Source organism: Bufo bufo, chromosome 7 (genome assembly GCF_905171765.1).
Source record: "Bufo bufo chromosome 7, aBufBuf1.1, whole genome shotgun sequence".
Classification (NCBI taxonomy): Eukaryota; Metazoa; Chordata; class Amphibia; order Anura; family Bufonidae; genus Bufo; species Bufo bufo.
The window spans coordinates 27,787,859-27,808,699 of NC_053395.1; the positions used below are offsets into that span (position 1 = coordinate 27,787,859).

Below are 20,841 nucleotides of genomic sequence, written 5' to 3' on the forward strand. Positions count from 1 at the left end.
CAAAAGCAAACAAACTCTATATGCAGCAGCACTCTGCTCCGTGTGCCAGGACAGATGCCAACACCGGAAACATGGATAAACCTGAATTACATTACTGCTATACTTATTGTATGGAAATGAGAAGCTCTTTGTGAGCTGGTCTTTGATTTTTGCATTGCACCTATGGGAGATCAGGTGTCTCCATTGAGACCGTGCGCTCTCGCTCATCTGCCCAGGGCTTTTAAGCAGAGTATAATATTAGCTGGATTCTACATTGCCCTGAATTTAGTAGGTCTAGGCCCGGAAGAGGCAGGTCTGATAGAGTAGGTCCCATCTGCAGAGGTCACCTTGTCGCTAGTAGATGGGCACTAACACGCTTGATCAATAATGTGCGCAGAGAGCTTCTAATTATCTTATAGTAAATCAGATTTAGGGTCCATTCACACGTCCGCATAGGACCTGTTCTATCTTTTGCGGAGCTGCAGACCGGAAGTTCGGGGCCGCACTCCGCAAATGCGGAAGCGGAGAGCACATAGTGTGCTCTCGGCTTCACGTCCGGGCCCATAGAGAATGAATGGGTCCGCACCCGTTCCGCAAAATTGCGGAACAGGTGCGGACCCTTTTGCGGACGTGTGAATGGGGCCTTATCCACCTTTCCAGTGTTTGCAAGTGTCCTTGTGCATGGAGCAGTGGGCTGCTGTATACAGTGTATGTTTGCTTCTAGATATTATATATATATACATTTACCCTGTAATTGTAAAGCAATGTGAAATATGTGGTGCTATATACATAAAGATTGAGATTATTATGGATAGGTAGACAGACAGATGATGGATATATAGATGATAGGTAGATAGATGCCTTCGACAAGATCAGTGTACTAACCTCCTGAAATACTCTGTGTCACTGGAGGACCCTGCTCCTTCTATTCTCAGACCGCTCTCTCACCTTCATACTGGACGCTGCTCCTGTCACATACAGTCCTGTCCCCTCTACCTGTCCCTTTTAACACCTGTGCTTAAATACTCTGCGCATTTGTAACCATCCTTTTAATCTGATGTGTGAACATTTAATCCCTGAATGTACGCGCAGTGATATTAGTGGAACAGACCAGCGTTGTGCACCCATTATACAGTTTCATGCTATAGGGGATGTTGTAGTCTGCGGTCGGGGGTCAGCCTTCGGGTGAAAGGTTCTGACTTTTTGTGCAATTGATATAAATATATTTTAGGAACAATAGCTGCGCGGCTGAGACGGGTCTCACTCAGGATGTAGCAAACCACATGAGGAAGGCGACAGAGCTCGATGTCTATGATCACCGAGCTGCTGCACTGCTGTGTGTGGACGAGGCGGCCGCTGCCAGGACCTACGATGGCGGGTATTACCCACACACCTGGGGATATAGGACCATGGGTGCCCGCAGCAGACCTCTCAGTCCTGTCCAGTACCATCCTGCTGGAATATTACACCCGCCATCTACTCAAGAATACATAGACGATTTCCTTTTTTTGATATTTATTACAAATTAATTTTAAATAAACTGAAAATACATAATTTACAATGCCATGCACTTTTTTTTTCCTTTAAAATCTTTACATCTGTACACAGACTCTACTTCACTGATTGGTAATTCCAGCCGCGTCTTCCGCCAAAGTACGGTCAAGGTATCGGGTGGGGGTACTGTTGCCTAGGCAACCATATCACTGCCTACATCTCTTCTGGAAAGATGCTTTGCAGGAATGGCGTCCGGTGTTGTACAGTTGCCTGGTCAGCCGGACCTCCCACTCTCCGGGCTGCATTTCGTGGCACAACTTTCGGCAGGTGCCGAGCCTGGAGCTACCCCTAGTTTCCGTGCAGGCAAGTATTAAGATGCCCCCGTGCGGCAGCAGCAGTCATCTGTGGCCACCACTAATGACATTGTCATGAGAGCTTCCTGTGACAACCATACAAAAAAAAAAGGCCCAGGGTTGTCAGGATTAGAGATACCCTTGAAAATGTCTCACTAGCGCTTCCTTGCTTTCCTCCGCGTGTGGCTCTTCTTCTCCTTGCGTGCGGCGGCGGTTGTAAAAGTGATGCAGTGCGAATCTAGAAAGTCAAGGAGCTTCCCAGCCGCGATTCGGATTCCATTTTGCTTGAGGTCTGCATGTAGGGCGGCCAGGTCCAGGGGTTGATAAAGTAAGATCTGCTGATGTAGCTCGGGCTGTGCTTCGATGAACCTCCTCACAGCCTCCGCTGTCAGAGCCTCCTTGCTGGCTGCTTGCGAGGCCGGCACCAGCTCATCGTCCTCTTCGTCTGCGAATGCCGTCTCAAACTCATTGGTGTTGGCGCTATGGAGAGACGTAAAAAAAGATATGTCTGAGAACGGAGAAGAACGTCTGAACCAGACGAGGATTCTGCCCGGTGGCAGCGGCCTGTATGGACAATATAATGCAGTAAAGAAAGAAACCAGTGTGCTGGGTGCTTATAGGGGGGCGAAAACCTGAAAGTAAAGGGACTTGCGGAAGCAGAAGTCACCCCTGCTTCTTTTCTGATACATCAGTCATATTTAGAGATTTCTGCACTTATCCAATGCTAGGAAAGGTTACGAGACCTTCATCAAAACCTTTCTAAGGGAGCATTCACACGACCGTGTTGGTTTTGCGGTCCGTAAATCACGGATCCGTGTGTTCCGTATGTCTTCAGTTATCTTTCCTTTTCCGTTCCGCAAGTCCGTATAATACGGACGTGGTGCTTCCGTGTGTCATCCGTTTTTCACGGTCCGCAAAAAACTGAAATGGGACTGAAATGGGGTTTCCTAGAATGTTTTCAGTCCAGGGGTCCGTTAAAAACGGATGACACACGGATGCATTTCCGTGTGCTATTCGTTTTTCACGGACCCAATGACTTTCTATGGGGCCACGGACTGTGATTTGCGGCCAAGTATAGGACATGTTCTAAAAAAAAAAGGAACGGACACACGGAACGGACAGCACACGGATGAGAATAAAAGGCATACCGCAATTTTCACGGACCCATAGAAATGAATGGGTCTGTGCATTGTCCGTCAAAATTGCGGAACGGACACGGAAGAAAAACACGGTCATGTGAATGCTCCCTTACACTGGATCACTCAGTTTCGCCCATAGCAATTACTATGTCAATCTCATGCTGCCCCCTAGAGGCAGGAGACAGCCAATGGTCTCAAAGAGACCTATAGACAGAGGAGTGGCTGTAGACCCTGCCGTAGGTGCCGTTACCTAATATCACGAGGACCCCCTGCTGTCTGTCCTTACACGTGTGACATTTGCATGTACTATGGCACCGTAATGTCATACGACTATCTACTGTAATAAGAAGCCTGGGACCCCCCACCCCCCCTACAGCCACAAAAAGGCAACAGGATAAGCCCACTATGGCTACGGAGCTCCTGCTCCCACCACTGCTAATGACAGACCCCCTGCAGCTAACTTATTACTTTATGAAGCAGATGACCAACAACTCTAAGGGCATGTTCACATGTGACAGATGTAATCCACATACAGGGCATCCGGAAAGTCTTCAGACCCTTTCAACTTTTTTTTCACATTTTATGTTCTTGCTAAAAAAAAAAAAAAAACGTTTTCCACCATCAATCTGCACTCAATGAGAAAGTGAAAACAGAATATTAGAAATTTTTGCTAATTTATTAAAAAGGAAAAACTAAAATTTCAGCTGGACATAAGTATTCAGACCCTTTTGCTATGACATTTGACATTTAGATTTGGGTCCCCTATTTCTTATTTTAACAGGCATGCTCAACCTGCGGCCCTCCAGCTGTTGTAAAACTACAACTCCCACCATGCCCTTCTGTAGGCTGATAGCTGTCCAGGAATGATGGGCCTCAGGTTGAGCATGCCTGGTCTTTGAGATGTTTCTGCACCTTGATTGGAGTCACCTATGGTGAATTCAGGTGATTGCACATAATTTGGAAAGACGCAGCCCGGTCTATATAAGATCTCATAGCTGACAATGCATATCAGAGCAAAAACCAAGCCATGAGGAGGAACTGCCTGTAGAGCTCAGAGACAGGAGTGTGTGGAGGCACAGATCTGCAGAAGGGGAGAAATTCATTTCTGATGCACTGAAAGTTCCCAGGAGCACAGTGTCCTCTATAATTCTTACATGGAAGAAGTTTGGAACAATCAGGACTCTTCCTAGAGCTGGTCCCACCAAACTAAGTAATCAGGGGAGAAGGGTCTTGGTAAGAGAGGTGACTGAGAACCCAATGGTCACTCTGGCTGAGCTCCAAAGATCCTGTGTGCAGATGGGAGAAGCTTCCAGAAGGTCGACCATCACTACAGCCTCCACCAGTCTGAGTAGAAAGAAGCCTCTCCTCAGTAAGAGACACATGGAAGCCGCCTGGAGTTTGTAAAATAAAGACACTAAAGGACTGTGAGACTGTGATTAACAAAATTCTCTGGTCTGATGAAACCTGACAGCAGCGCTGTCCAATCAGAGCGCAGAGCTCAGAGCCAGGGAGAAAAAAAAACTCCCGAGCTGTGATTGGACAGCGCTGCTGTCATGGAGACGTAGAGACACTGGCGTCTCCTCCTCCTTGCTCTGAATGTTGAAAATACCGGGGGCCACAGCGGGCGAACGGAGCGGCGCCCAGGAATAATAGTAAGTGCACTTAGATCCCTGGGCGCCGCTCTATGCAGCCTGCTACTAAGTTCATATTCTTTGGACCCATGAAAGGTCCTCTTTAACTCCTTTATACAATTGTCTGCAGCGGTATCACAGACCCGGCACCCGGCCTCAATAACAGGGCATGCGATCTGGGGCACCTGAGGGGTTAATTGCCGCGGATCGCCTGCCCTGTTATTGAAGCCGGGTCTGTGATACCGCTGCCTATACTTATGTTTTACATTCATTGGTGGCGCGGTGGCGACAGCTCCTCCCCTCCTCCTCCATGCTATCTCCCCATTGGTGGTAGTGGCGGCCGCGTCACAGTGGAGAGGGAGGGACTCCTTCCTTCTCCACTGTGCTACTGAAGAGAACTTAGGCTGCGCAGGAGCGCGGCGGTCCAGACTAAAAAGTCTTGTCGCCATCTGCAAATTTTAAGGCGCATTGGCGACCGTTTTGGTCGCCATCTGGAGCCCTGTGAAATGCGTGATCCGGCTGCGCGATCAAGTGGATGAGGCGAGTTAATTTTTTAACCCCTCAATCCACATTTTAGTTAGCATTCTGTATTAAGAATGCTATTATTTTCCTCCTCCAAGGTCCAATGGGAAAGGGATCTTGGAGCATTGCCCCAGGAGCAATGGACAGATATTCTGACCCTCACTCCCTCTCTGACGGTTAGTGAATCCCAGCGACTATCACAACTGTACCTTATACATCGAGTATATAGAACCCCACAATTTATGCGCGCGCAGATTTCAAATGTCCTAGATGTGGGGAAGAAGGTGCGACATTGCTCCATATGATTTGGAACTGCTCGCGATTGCGATCCTATTGGGAGGATGTCAGAAGTATTATAGTGACGGCAACTCAGATACGTCTACCCGATGACCCTAGAGTCTGTATACTGGGGGTACTGGGAGACAAGAACTCCCTATGTATTCATAGGCTCCTGTTCCAGGCTAGGGTACTGATAGCTAAACACTGGATACGAGAGGCTCCCCCCACAAGGCAAGAATTTGTTAATAGGATGAATGTAATTCTAAGATTAGAAAGGGGAGTATAAGTTAAACGAAAATGTCCAAATAAATTCCTATCTTTACGGCAGGGGTGGGTTGAGTCAGCGCAATTGGCTTCTCGGGCATTAATTCAGGATTGTATACGGGGACAAATGTCCTTCTTACACTCCCTCTCCAGAGGAACCACATAGTCCTAGTACACTGTTTGAACGGCTGAGTTAGTATAGCTAGGTGGAAATGTTGTATGATTATCATTAAATGTACAGACATTGATGTCTCTCTGCTCAACTTGGGAAGGGTGTTATTGTGTTATTATATGCAATTAGGGGTGGGCGATATAGGCGATATGCGATATAAATTTGTGCCACGATATGGATTTTGCGCATATCGCCTATATCGCGATATGATCGCGCTCTCGGCGCGCACCATGGTTTCCTGAGCCGGCACAGTGGAGAAGGAGGGAGTCCCTCCCTCCCCACTGTGCGCGACTGCCGCTGGCCACTAAGAACAGAGTGGGAGGAGGAGGAGGGGAGGGACTGTGGCCACTGCGCCACCAATGAATGCCTGAATACCAATGTGCCGGCCATATCCTGGCCACTATGACTGCACGCTGTGTTCCGCGCGATTAACCCCTCAGTTGAGGGGTTAATCGCGCGGATCACAGCGTCCTGTCAGAGGTCGGGTGCCGGGAATTTTTGTCTGCATTTGTGGCAGTGGGAAGTTCCGATCGGAGTCCCAGCAGTGTAATGCTGGGGCTCCGATCGGTTACCATGGCAGCCAGGAGTCACGCTACTGAAGTCCTGGCTGCCATGGTATGTTAGTGAGCAGCATTATACTCACGTGTGCCGTGGCCGCCGGTCGCTTCTTCTGTCTGTACGGCGCATTGCTAATGCTTATAGCATTAGCAATGCGCCGCACAGACCTATGAGAAGAAGGAGCGCCCGGCGGCCACGGCGCACGTGAGTATAATGCTGCTCACTAACATACCATCGCAGCCAGGACTTCAGTAACGTCCTGGCTGCCATGGTAACTGATCAGAGCCCCAGCATTACACTGCTGGGACTCCGATCGGAACTGCCCACTGCCACCAATGATGGGCGGGGGGGGGGGGGGGGGACCCTGTGGCCACTGCCACCAATGATTAATACAAGGGAGGGAGGGGGGTGGGTTTGTTACCAGAGGGGGCTGATAAGAGGGAGAGGCTGGGGGGCTGATCAGGAGGGGGGGGGGGGGCAGATGAGAGGCTGGGGGGCGGATCAGGGGCTGGGGGGCACATGAGAGGCTGGGGGGCTGATCAGAGGCGGGGGCACATGAGAGGCTGGAGGGGCTGATCAGAGGCTGGGGGGCACATGGGGGGCTAATCAGGGGCTGGGGGGCACATGAGAGGCTGGCTGCCATGGTCAGCTCCCTGCTATTGTGTGCACAAAGCACAGGGCAGCAGGGAGAGTGTAAATTCCTATTCACCCTAATAGAGCTCTATTAGGGTGAATATGACAAGGGTTCTAGCCCTTAAGGAGGCTAATAGTTATTAAATAAAAAGTAAAAAAAAAAAAGTTAAACAATATATCGCGATATATATCGCATATCGCACATGCTTAAAATTATATCGCAATATAGATTTTAGGCCATATCGCCCACCCCTATATGCAATGTTACATTACTTTGATCATTTAACTGCTGTAATGTTCACGGGAATTTTGATCTCCCATAATGTCACGGGCGTCTGCGTACACCAATATCTTTGTAAGTGGTTGTACTTATTCTCAACTATACAAAAAACTGAGAAATCCTTGATGATGTTCATGTGATACTGTTTATTTCAATAAAAAGTAAACTGATTTAAAGGGAACCTGTCACCTGGAAAAGACAATTTACACTAATCACAGTACCTTAAAGTATCTCTCATAGTGTGCCCAAAGATGTATTCATATCTTCTTTCTGCGTTGTGCTGTCTCATAAAATCGACTTATAAAACTGTGTTTGGCACCTTTTTGAAGTCGTGCTGAAGTCACGGGGGCAGCGGCCTCCTTGACTCAACGGTCGGATAAGCCCGCCCCTATGCCGCTCCTCCGCATATTGATGGACAGTTTTCCCTGTAGCCGTGACCGCGCTCTTCTCGCGCATGCGCCGTGCGCGTCCTGCCGCAGCGCGATCCCGGCTACGGCTCCCTCCCTCCCTGGCATCTGCATGTTCACTGCGCCTGTGCTGCAGTGCAAGCAGACAGTGATCGCGCTCACGCCACAGGGGAGAAGCGATGGGCGCGAGCGCGCTGTATAGGAACGGTGCAGGCGCAGTGAACAAGAAGATGCCAGGAAGGGAGCCGTAGCCGGGATCTCGCTGCGGCAGGACGTGCACAGCGCATGCGCGTGAAAAGCGCGGTCACGGCTACAGGGAAAACTGTTCATCAATATGCGGAGGAGCGACATAGGGGCGGGCTTATCCGACGGTTGAGTCAAGGAGGCCGCTGCCCCCGTGACTTCAGCACGACTTCAAAAAGGTGCCAAACACAGTTTTATAAGTCGATTTTATGAGACAGCACAATGCAGAAAGAAGATATGAATACATCTTTGGGCACACTATGAGAGATACTTTAAGGTACTGTGATTAGTGTAAATTATCTTTTCCAGGTGACAGGTTCCCTTTGAAAAAAAAATGAATGCTATTATTTCCCCTTATAACCATGTTGTAAGGGAAAATAATAAAATCTACGGAACACCGATCCCAAGCCCGAACTTCAGTAATGAAGTCCAGGTTCGGGTCTGGGTACCACATTCAGTTTTTTATCACGTGCGTGCAAAACGCATTGTACTCGCGCAGAAAAAACTGAACAACGGAACGCAATCGCAGACAAAACTGACTGAAATTGCTTGCCTACTCACGCGGGTTTGCCGCAATGCACACGCGACGCATCCGGACAAAATACATGACGCCCGTGTTAAAGAGGCCTAAAAGTCATGTCTGGAGGAAACCAGGCACTGCTCATTACCTGCCCAATATCATCCCTACAGTGAGGCATGGTGGGGGCAGCATCATGCTGGGGGGACAGGGGGACTGTTCAGGGTTGAGGGAAAGCTGAATGAAGCAAAGTACAGAGATATTCTTCATGAAAACCTGATCCAGAGCTCTGAACCTCAGACTGGGCCGAAGGTTCACCTTCCAACACAAGACCCTAAGCACACAGTCAGGACAACACAGGAGAGGCTGAGGGACAACTCTGTGAATGTCCTTTAGTGGCCCAGCCAGAGCCTTGACTTGATCCCAATTGAACATCTATGGAGAGACCTGAAAATGGCTGTCCACCGATGGTCCCCATCCAACCTGACAGAGCCTGAGAGGATCTGCAGAGAAGAATGGCAGAATATCCCTAAATCCAGGAGTGCAAACCTTGTGGCATCATCTCAAGAAGACTGGAGGCTGTAATCGCTGCCAAAGGGGCTTCAACTAAGTCCTGAGTAAAGGGTCTGAATACTTATGTCAAAGCAAAATTTTCGTTTTTCCCTTTCAATAAATTAGTAAAAATTTCTAAAATTCTGTTTTCACTTTCTCATTATGGTGGACTGAGTGCAGAATGATGGGGGGGGGGGGGGGAATATACAGTGAGGAGCAGAAGTATTTGAACACCCTGCGATTTTTCAAGTTCTCCCACTTAGAAATCATGGAGGGGTCTGAAATTTACATTGTAGGTGCATTCCCACTCTGAGAGACAGAATAAAAAAACTAAATTCAGGAAATCACATTATATCATTTTTAAATAATTTATTTGTCTTGCACTGCTGAACATAAGGCTTTGAACACCTGAGAAACAGCGAGAATTCTGTCTCTCAAAGACCTGTTACTGTGCCTTTAAAAAGACCACCTCTACTCCACTCATTAATCTAACTTAGTAGCACCTGTCTGAGCTCTTTAAAGACACCTGTCCACCCCACAGTCAGTCAGACGCCAACTACTACCATGGGCAAGACCAAAGAGCTGGCAAAAGACACCAGGGACAAAATTGTGGACCTCCAAAAGGCCGGAAAGGGCTACAGGGCAATTGTCAAGCAGCTTGGTGAAAATAGATCAACCGTTGGAGCAATTGTTAGAAAATGGAAGAGGCTAAAGACCACTGTCAGTCTCTCTCGGACTGGGGCTCCATGCAAGATCTCACCTCGTGGAGTATCACTGATGATAAAAAAAGGTGAGGAATCAGCCCAGAACTACAAGGGAGGAGCTGGTCAATGACCTGAAGAGAGCTGGGACCACGGTTTCAAAGGTCACTGTTTGTAGAACACTACGCCGTCATGGTTTCAGATCATGCATTGCACGGAAGGTTCCCCTGCTCAAGTAATCACATGTCCAGGCCCGTCTGAAGTTTGCCAATGACCATCTGGATGATCCAGAGGAGGCCGGGGAGAAAGTCATGTGGTCAGATGAGACCAAAGTAGAACTTTTTGGTCTAAACTTCACTTGTCGTGTTTGAAGGATGAGTTGCATCCCAAGAACACCATCCCTACTGTGAAGCATGGGGGGGTGGGGGAGGGTAACATCATGCTTTGGGGGTGCTTTTCTGCGAAGGGGACAGGACGACTGCAGTGTATTAAGGAGAGGATGAATGGGGTCATTTATTGTGAGATTTTGAGCAGCAACCTCCTTCCCTCAGTCAGAGCACTGAAGATGGGTTGTGGCTGGGTCTTCCAACATGACAACGACTCGAAGCACACAGCCAGGATAACCAAGGAGCGGCTCCGTAAGAAGCATATCAAGGGTCTGGAGTGGCCTAGCCATTTTCCAGACCTAAATCCAATAGCTGAAACTCTGTGTTGCTCAGCGACAGCCCCGAAACCTGACAGATCTAGAGGAGATCTGTGTGGAGGAGTGGGACAACATCCCTGCTGCAGTGCAAACCTGGTCAAGAACTGCAGGAGACGTTCGACCTCTGTAATTACAAACAAAGGCTTCTGTACCAAATATTAACACAGATTTTCTCAGATGTTCAAAAACTTATGTTCAGCAGAGCAAGACAAATAAATTCTTTAATAATCATACAATGTGATTTCCTGTTTATTTATTTTTTATTCTGTCTCTCAGAGTGGGAATGCACCTACAATGTGAATGTCAGACCCCCTCCATGATTTCTAAGTGGGAGAACCTGCAAAATCGCAGGGTGTTCAAATACTTCTGTTCCTCACTGTATATATATATATATTTATTTTTAATCACAAGGCCACAACATAACAAAATATGAAAAAAGTGTAAGGGCCTGAAGACTTTCAGAAAGTCTAGTATTTACTACAGGATCTTCCAGAAGAAATCTAAGGCAAGCATTCGCATTTCTTCTGTGGATGTGCGGTTTGTAGTGCCAAGAGGATCAGCCCCACTGCCATTGAACGGGGCGAATCATCAGCTTTTCCGCTAGTTATTTCCACAGAGCAGCCAGAAATCATATAGAAATTTTCCATAGCATGTGTAGATGAGGCCACATGCATGGGGTGTGGATTGCCTGAATCTGTGCCGAAATCCGACATTTGTGAACGGACCCTAATGCCGCTGTATGGCCGGACTGGCTTACATGCATGAAGTTTGATCACCGAATCCTCAAAGCTAATGAGCGCCCTCCAGAGGTCGTACTCTTAACAAATCCAAATACATGATCAGGATAATTATTATCATGTATCAGAATTAATTTTGACCTCAGATACCCCACGGGTGCCCATCACAGTGCCACCCTGGGTAACAGCAACATTGGTCACCCCTACCGCTATCAGTACGAACAAAGCAGATGGTTCTGCTCCACCGCTTCTCATTACCTTTGGGATAAGGAGGACGTGTCGCTTGCACCCATGGAGGATGTAGTAGACTCTTGTGATGCAGTCAGAGGTTGATCATCTTCTGTCTCTACTACAGGTGCTGCGCACACAGACGGCCCCTTCCTCCCCGACTGTGAGCTGCTTGACCCCTTAGTGGTGTGTTGAGGCCGCTGCTTGTCACCAGTAGGTTTCTGTGAGGCTTGAGCTACACTTCGATGGGGCTGGGATGGAGGGACATCATCCTCAGAGTCTGAGTTCATGACCTGATGTGTATAGCGGAAGATCTCTTTCAGCTTTAGCACCATCTTCTTTTTGGGGAGTGCCCGTACACCAAACCTAAAGGGCAGAGTGAAGTTCATGTTAGTGCTCTTGACTAAAGTGCTGTTGAAGGGGTTATCCAGACTCCTGATATTGATGACCTATCCTAAGGATAGGTCATTAATATCAGATTGGTGAGGGTCCGACATGAGGGTCCACCACCGATCAGCTGTTATCCAGTGAAAGAGCAGTGGCTGCGCAGCTATTCACTTCAATGGGAGTTTAGATGCAGTAACCTGGCACAGCCACTACACTTTGAACGGCGCTGTAGTGCCTGCTCCATTCAAAGTGCTAGTTCCAGTGCTGGAGAATAGCTGATCGGTGGGGCTGCAGGGTGTCGGACCCTCACTGATTGGATATTAATAACCTATTCTTAGGATAGGTCATAAATATGAGGAGCCCAGAAAATGTCTTTAATAAAGACTGTTGGACTGGAAGAAGTTATACATAATGTAATGAAAAGAAAGTGTCAAAATGTCCTACTGCCCCTTTAAAAGGGCATCTGTCAGCAGATTTGTGCCTATGACACTGGCTGACCTGTTACATGTGCACTTGGCAGCTGAAGACATATGTGTTGGTCCCATGTTCATATGTGTCTGCATTGCTGAGAAAAATGTTTTAATATGTGCAAATGAGTCTCTAGGAGCAACGGGGGCGTTACCATTACACCTAGAGGCTCTGCTCTCTCTGCAACTGCCACACCCTGATTGACAGGACCAGGCACTGAAAATGTGATCACACCTGGTCCTGTTAATCAAAGTTCAGAGGGCACAGCAGTTGCAGAGAGAGCAGAGCCTCTTGGTGTAATGACAACGCCCCCATTGCTCCTAGAGGCTCATTTGCATATATTAAAACATCATATTTCTCAGTAATGCGGGCACATATGAACATGGGACCAACACAGATGCCTTCAGCTGCCAAGTGGACATAGGTATAAAACTGCTGACAGATGCCCTTAAGAACATTTGTGCACCCCTGTTTGAAGAGGTGACAGAATGTGGCGGAGAGTCTCCCTATTACAATACCCTATTCATCTTTCTACATTCAGCAGTGGAGAACGCATTACATTACATTGCATAGCCCAAACAAGATGGAAACAGAACCTAAACACCATTGTGAGCCGACCTAAACTTAGAAGGAAGAGGGTAGCAGTGGAAAGCGTAACGTGAGCTACCAGGCTTGTAGAAAGGGTGACTGTGACCGGGTGACAGAGACCGACACTATCTAAAATGCTCAACATTGTACAGATACTTATTTTTTTTTGCCATCTAAAAGATCTTAGATGGAAATGGTTAAAACGAATGCCAAATGTGCATAACAGTAGCTTAAAATAGAGGATAAGTTTTTTCTTTATTTTTCTGTTCTTCTGACGGATCAGAGGAACGGAAAAAAAAAATGGTGATGTGAACCTGGCTTTAGGTTCTCGGCGCTCCGTGGGCAGGGTCGCTTCATCGCTCTGCCAGTAACACCACCCAGGCCTCTGCATCTTGTGTGTTTGACCGTCACTGCGATTTCAGAACTGGTAACGATGACGTAGAGGCATTTAGGTGCACTAAACAGCGCAGCCCCACCCCCAGTGCACCGAAGGAGCTAATTTGCATAAAAATCGAAGGAAGCAAAGGACAGGGTTTGCTTACTTTGAAACTTGAGTTTAGAGGAGACTCCCTTTATAGGCCATTCTACTGCAGGGATAAGGGAAGGAAACTTATGGCTCACACAATAAGATTTCCGAAACACGTCACTCACTTGCTCAACTCCTTTTTCAGGACTGGGGTGTCCATGTCAGAATAGTCAGGTAACGGGGTGATGGGTACCTTGGGTGGGAGCTCTCTTCTGCGCACGATAGAAACTATGGAGAAAGCAGATGAATTGTTAGACGGCGGAATCCGAAATGGCTCCAATGCATCATGTAAAGAATCTAATATCTATCTATATCATATCTATATCTATCTATCTCCTATCTATCTATCTATATCATATCTATCTATCGCTCTATCTCCTGTCTATCTATCTATCTATCTATCTATCTATCTATCTATCTCCTGTCTATCTATCTATCTATCTATCTATATCATATCTATCTATCTATATATCTCATATCTATCTATCTATCTCATATCTATCTCTTTATGCGGTATACTTTATTTAGGACCATGTCCACAGACCCCGGCATAAGCAGGGAACATACGCACCAAACATGGGTGTGAACACTGCTTAATTTTGTAAGAACAGACAAATACTTTAAAGGGGTTGTCCATTATAATTTTTTTTATTTCAGGAAGTTGCTAAAATAATAAGCATTACCTCTAGCCCCTTCCAATAGTTTAGGCTGTAATGGTGATGTTCCGTGTACGACATGAGGCCAATGCTTGGCTGCAGCAGTATACGGGACATCACCACTGCAGCCACAACAATACATCACTGGCTGCAGCCCAGGGAACAGGACGGATCAGCGGCGCTAGATCCGATGCAGGAAGGTAAGTTAAGAGTTTTTATTATTTTACCAGGTCCTGGCACTTTAATAAAATTAAAAATAAACCCTTTAGGTCGCCCACTTTAAATGTCAAAATTGCCACCATGAAGGAAGTCTATTAAGGGCACAATCTACTTGATACAGAGAGTGACTTACCTGGAGTCCTCAGCTCCTTCTGTACCTCTGGGACTTTACACAGCCGCTGAGACAGAGGGAGGACAGCAGGTAGCTCAGGGTCTACATCTTCCCAGTCCTCCCACAGCTTGGAGTTGAGATAACTCTGGTGATGGCTCTGGTGGACTGTGGTCTGTGGAGAATCCTCAATACTCGCCGGTGTTGTGCTCTTCGCTGGTGAAGGGCTGGGAGGTGTGCACTCCAAGGGTTTGTTTGGGCTCTCATGTGAAAGTAAGGGTGTCCTAGGAGTAGAAGGGGAATACGGCTTTCTTGGAGTCTCAAGGACATTGCACCACAAATCTTCCTCCATGGGGATAGGTAGTTCGTCATAGTCAAACTGAAAGCTGGCGTTACTGATATTGGCCTGGGGCTCTGCTACTAGGGCCTCGTCTTCACTGTCCACTACCTCAAACACAGTGCTGCTAGCGATGGAAATTGATGGTGAAGAAGTGGTTTTACTACTTACACTAGGCTGTGCCTCAAGACCCGTCTGGAGCTTTTCTTGTACGGAGGGTCGCAATGACCGAGGAGTCCTGGGTGACTTTGGAGACATCAAAGGAAGGGACACTGAGCTTGCCTGAGTTTGGGAAACACAACTTTGGAAAGAGACGTCAAGATCAAAATTTCTGGATGTTGGAGATGACCGTGGTGTCTGCTGGGAGTTTGGAGGTGACTGAACTACATTTGCTGCCTTCTGTAAAGTCTCAGGTGACTGAGCTGCACTGGGTGTCTTCTGTGAGTTTGGAGAGGCGTGAGCTACATCACACATCTTCATTGCGTTCGGAGGTGACCAACTTGGATCGGACATCTTCCGTGAGTTCTGAGGTGACCGACCTGGATGGGATGCTTTCTGTGAATTCGGAGGTGACCGACCTGGATGAGATGTCTTCTGTGAATTCGGAGGTGACTGACTTGGGTGGGACGCCTTCTGTGAGTTCGGATGTGAGCAACCTGGAAAGAACATCTGTGAGTTTGGAGGCGACCGACTTGGATGGGACATCTTCTGTGAGTTCTGAGACGACCGACCTGGATGGCACGTCTTCTGAGAGTCCGGAGGAGACTTAGCTGCAGGGGTCGTCTTCTGTAAACTCTGAAGCGACTGGGATAAACATGATGTCTGCAGCAGGGAGATTTTTGAGCTTGCGTTTTGGGGTAAGGGTGTAGCAGGCACCAACCAAGACATCTCGGAGCTACTACTCATTTCTAGACGGGAAAACCCTTCATTGCTCTTCCTCCCCTGATTGAAACTAACTGGAGACTCTTTAATAACCTTAGCTTTTTTAGGCATGTCAAACTGTCCACTTCTGGTCAGTGCTGCAGCTTGATCGTTGGACTCCATCTCTTCATCTGATGACAGGATCAGGATGATGTCTGCATCTTGAGATGAGGTTTTGGGAGAAGTATCTTTGCTATTCTGAGTAGGTGTACTATGATGAGAATCTCTGAGACTGGAATGCAGAGATTTTCCACATTCAACGGAGTATGAGTGTGTTTGTGGCTTGATGTTAGGAGAAGACCCAAGTTCGGGAAGAGAAGGACATGGCATGGCGGTAGGTGAGCTGGTAAGTATGGGTTGCTCAGGGCTAACTGGATTTATTTGGGATTTGCTTTCGCCAATATCTGAAGTTTCTCCATATTCACCACAAGTCTGCGAGAACATGCGGTCGTAACTATCATCGAGAGGTGGAGGACTCTGCGGAGCAAACATATCTGCCTCAGGATCTTCATCTCTGCTTGGGGAGATCAGAGAAATGACAGGGATAGGAGACTCTGAAGAGGAAGGATTGCGCGATGTACTGACTTTTTTCACTGGAGAAGCACCTGTAACAGAGGATGAAGATGACGGCTGCATTTTGAGCTCAGTAGAGGCAGCTAAGGGAGAAATCACAGAGTATTCAGGGCTGTTGGACAGAATGCACATGAGCGATTTTCTGGGAGACGCCTTAAGTGAAGTTGTGCTTATCAAATCCCTTTTCTCCTTGTCTTCTAAACTTAGATTTCTGGATTTGGGAGAGTTGTTGTCTGATTTCTCTGGATCCTCTACTTCCTGTTCACTTTCACATTCGGAGTCTTGCTGTGCTAATATCTTACGCTGAGTCAAAGCAAATTCATAGATCTCCTCCAGCTCGCCCTCTCCTACACCTCCATCATCCAGCTTCTCCTCATCTTCTCGGTCAGCCTGCACATTTTCAAAGACGTCCTCACCTTCGTTAAGCCACATGGATTTCAACAACTCCTGGAAGGTCTCTGCTCGTTCTCCTCCATCATCACCCTCCTCTTCTGTGGATAGCTGACCTTCTGTGTTATGAGTCCCAGAAACTAGACGTTCACAGGCGTCTATGAGACTTTTCACACCAAATCTGGAAGAAAGACAATCTCTGGCTTATTACAAGTTTTCTCAAAGCGATGAGTTGCCACACAAATGAGCTTAAACAGTCTAAATACATGCTGCAAAGAGTCAGCACATTAAAGTAACAGGAAAAACTGATAAATTATTTTAAACCTAAGGGGGAGGAGCATGATACAGGGAGTCATTGACCACCAAAGAGATTCCTTGTGTCATGCCCCGCCCCCTCAGCAGGCACTGTGGCCCTGTGTCATGCCCTGTCCCCTTAGCCCCTGCACTTAGGCACTGTGGCCCTGAATTATCAAGTCCAGCGTGTGCTACCAGAGCGGGGACTGAAACCTACTCCAGCTCATAAATTTATGTCATTTACGCCATTTTCTGGCGAAAATGATAAATGTGTCTGGACCGATGGCACCGTCCACACCTCGCCATGTCCCCTTTTCAAAAACTGGAGAGGGCGGCGTACAAATAGCAGCTGCAACTAAATCTAGTCAGAATAGCATTTAAAAAGCCACAAAACCGTGTATTGTGACTATTTAACACCAAATTCACAGCATAGCGGGATAATAAATCCCCCCATGTCCTCAGTTCTGCCCAAAGCGCTTCTTTGAAGGGGATGTCTCATGGCAAAGCAGCAACGAGCAGGAAGAGAGACGGCATGCATGCCCCTTCTCTTCATACAGCTGATCCGTGGGGGTGCCAGGTGTCGGACCCCTGCCGATCTAATATTGATGACCTACCTGAGGATAGGTCATCAATATTAAAAGCCCCGGAGAACCCCTTTAAAACCCATTGCTCTAATAGCCTGCAGCCACCACGAGGGGGCGCTTCAGTACGGCATGTTATACATTGAACATAGGAAGCTCTATGGAGGTACACTGCATGCTCACCTCGCTCTCTGACTGAGAACAGGGATTTGAATATCAGGGTGGGGTTCCCAGATATGCCTAACTGCATGATACATACCTGCGTGCCAGCTCGCAAACATGTGGCAGGCAGTGACTTGGGAAGTCAGTGGTGGCGGCATATAAAAACCGGAGAAAACAGAGGGCAGCCTCGGCAGGCACATCGTTAATTAGGAGACGTCGTGCTCGCCCCATGCCAGATTCATCTACCCAGAAACCTTCAGAGTGGATCTAAAAGAGAACATCAGATGTGCATTAGTGCAAACAATTTTCAACAAGAATGGTAAGATTAGCAATCAAAGAAATTCGGTTCAACAGGTGACAGACAGGGGTCCCGAACAATGAAGCGGGCCCCTTCCCTACAGTACCTGACACAGCAACGTCCATGCACCAGAAGTTTCCGGTGAATTTGGTTGCGCTGCCGTACTAGACTCTATGCACGGACGTGTGTGTCATGGTGTCAGTACTGCAGCTTTCCTGCAAGACCACTTGCCCCTTCATCTACTTTTATTGGTGGTGGTCTCCAATGTAGTCACAATTTGATGGCCTATCCCAGTGATAGGCAAACTGCGGCTCTCCAGCTGTTGCAAAACTACAACTCCCACCATGCCCTGCTGTAGGCTGAAAGCTGTAGGCAGTCTTTGCATGCTGGGAGTTGTAGTTCTGCAACAGCTGGAGAGCCGCAGTTTGCCAATCACTGGCCTATCCTAACAATCAGCTATCAATGTAAACTCCTTTCACACTTACGGCTTCAACCAGCAGGGGGCAGCGTGCATATAGCACAAACATATGGGCATTTAGCACCTCCCCGCAGTCAGTCTGCAGCTGAGCATCACTCAGATGGGGGTTGTTCACCATCTCCATGAAATCTGCTGATAGAACAATCAATGGGATCTGGAAAATAAAAAAAAAGACAAATAAATTGGGGGTCCTAAGTACCGGCTCATGTATGCAGGAAGTTTTGCTTGTCCTGTACAAAAATCCAAAAGGTATTTTACAAGATCCCATAGGTTTCTTACTTGCGTACCTTGTTACCAAGTCCATGACTCTCGTTTGTGATCTTGTCCTCTTGCGCTGGGATGAATCCGCTCGATGGGATACTGCCTGGTGACTCTCGGCCTGCGGTACGATGGTGTTATTTGCATACAGTAAATGTTGGGCTTAACTTTCCTAAAGAACTCAGATGCTCTCTTACCTGTGCGCTCATTCAAATTTCCACCATTCCACTGAGTGAGCGTCATGCCCTCTCCTGCCAGATCAGCCAGATCCAGCAATGCCGTCTGACTGTCCGAGAATGGGCTTTTATCCTCACAGGACACCGGTTGGGGATCCTTGTCAATGGCAGTCTGGCTTTGTGGTTTTTCAGAATGCAATATGGCTGTAGTGACACGTGTCTGTGAAGTCTGCAGCTTCTAAAGCAAGAGCAATTGTGAGATTTTCCATCCATACTGTCTGTCTACAGGGTCTGGTGACAGTGTATGCATCTTACCTTCAAGGGAGACTTCCACTGAGTTATTGGGGGGTTCAGTTCTGCTGTGTAGTAGCTCAGGGTGTCTCTTTTCTCCGTCATATCACTGATGTCCCACAGAACACATCTCTTTCCTCCCCGCAGTCTCCAGCTCTCCCTCTCTTCTTCCTCCATTGTCCAGAAATGACTTGAAGGCAAGGCCATGACTTCTTTGTTCTCCACAGCTTCCTCAGTCAGCAGCATGGACAACCTCTTCTGCAACTTTATCGCGGTCTCCTCGGGGGCCTGGACCAGAAGAAGAGGGGTAGGTTTATCCTTCTGCTTCCGTCGACTTTTCTTGCCTAAATAAAAATTACATTCCATGAATGGAACAGAGAAGTGGCCAACACAGGCGCATTACATAGGTATTCACATCAAATAAAGTGATGAAATATGGCTAGCGTATGGCATCCCTTTATGATCAGTGAGGGTCCGATCTCTGAGACACCCATCCATTCCGAGCATGATGGGGCCACAAACACCCATCTGCGCAAGGAACTGCAACCAGAATGGGTCCTGGTATAGCACTGATGGATCCCAAAGTTCGAACCCCAACTGATCATAAAGTGGTAACCTATCCTTACCACTGGAGGTGCCCTACAAACCAGATGCCCTCAACTTTCTTAGCATGTACCTTTAGTAGGCAATTCCAGGGAAGGTTGAGCCCCGGCTGTATTCTGTGCATTCTTGTCTTCCTGCATAGAACGAGACAATGCCATCGCAACCATCAAATCCTCCATCTCTGCACCAGTCTTGACCACCTTTCTCTTTTTAGAGGGCTCTTTCAGTTTTGGCACACCTCTTCTCTTCCCACCGGCCGCCCTGTAAAGATGACATATGGGAACTTTTAGGCATGGACTTACTTTCAAGGTAAAATAAATTCAACGAAACCTCCCATTTAGGCCTCATGCGCATGACCGTAACCCTTCTGCATCCAACAAATTGCAGTGTGCAGCCCGCATTTTTTGCAGCCCTATTGAAATGAATGGGTTCGCATCTGATCCGCAAAAAACGCGGATCGGATGCAGACAAAAATTGCGGTCATGTGCATAAGGCCTTAGAGAAGGAGATACGTCTGTACTCTTACCGTGGTGGCACCCCTGCTCCCGCCTCAACTGCCTGCCTCTGAACAGCCTGCAGCAATGTCTGAGCTGGAACATCCAACTTTGCAGCGCAGCGTTTTAAGTGAGATGCGCGGCTCTTCTCTGTGCTGAAAGGCTTTCCGCACAATGGACAACTAGGAACCACGGGAGCTGCCGAGCTTCCTCCTAAACTCTCAACCTGGTCGAGGCACCTGGTGAAATCAAGGAACCAATGTAGAGTTAGGCCTCATGCACACGGTGACTTGTGAGCACAATATCGCTCTACTACAACGCACCGTGGTCAACTTTGTAACCGGCAAAATGCCAATACAGCGAGAGTCCTCCAAACCTGCTAGATTTCTGCTCCACCACATTCACTATCGCTAGGTGCGACATTTTCAACTTTAAAGGGGTTTTCAAGCTTGCTTCTTTCTTTTTCAAATTTCCACCCCAGCCTGTGCAAGAATCCATACCCACCGGCTCCCTTCAACTGGTCTTCCAGTCCTCATCTGTAAACTTACGGGTGAATGGGGTCACGTGCACCGTGCAGCCAATGACTTGATCCAGCAGTGCAAGTTGGCAGGATGGGGACCAGAAGATCAAGGAAGAGAAC

General features: G+C 47.7%; 1 protein-coding gene across 3 annotated transcripts in view; it reads right to left on the reverse strand.

Annotated features, from left to right (window-relative positions):
• Positions 1-1,504: 1,504 nt before the first annotated feature.
• SLX4 (SLX4 structure-specific endonuclease subunit) overlaps positions 1,505-20,841 on the reverse strand; it is a 29,657-nt gene continuing 10,320 nt past the window's right edge. For 2 of the 3 annotated variants that reach the window (XM_040441802.1, XM_040441803.1), the window contains exons 5-15: positions 20,234-20,440; positions 19,781-19,968; positions 19,129-19,448; positions 18,835-19,051; positions 18,667-18,758; positions 18,387-18,533; positions 17,701-17,870; positions 14,370-16,747; positions 13,487-13,589; positions 11,423-11,758; positions 1,505-2,306 (exon numbers count right to left, since the gene is read on the reverse strand). In XM_040441802.1, the coding sequence (XP_040297736.1) occupies positions 1,982-2,306; positions 11,423-11,758; positions 13,487-13,589; positions 14,370-16,747; positions 17,701-17,870; positions 18,387-18,533; positions 18,667-18,758; positions 18,835-19,051; positions 19,129-19,448; positions 19,781-19,968; positions 20,234-20,440 (4,483 nt within the window). In that variant the 3' untranslated portion in view covers positions 1,505-1,981. The remainder of the gene's footprint in view (positions 2,307-11,422; positions 11,759-13,486; positions 13,590-14,369; positions 16,748-17,700; positions 17,871-18,386; positions 18,534-18,666; positions 18,759-18,834; positions 19,052-19,128; positions 19,449-19,780; positions 19,969-20,233; positions 20,441-20,841) is intronic. The other variant, XM_040441804.1, reaches the window with a different exon arrangement.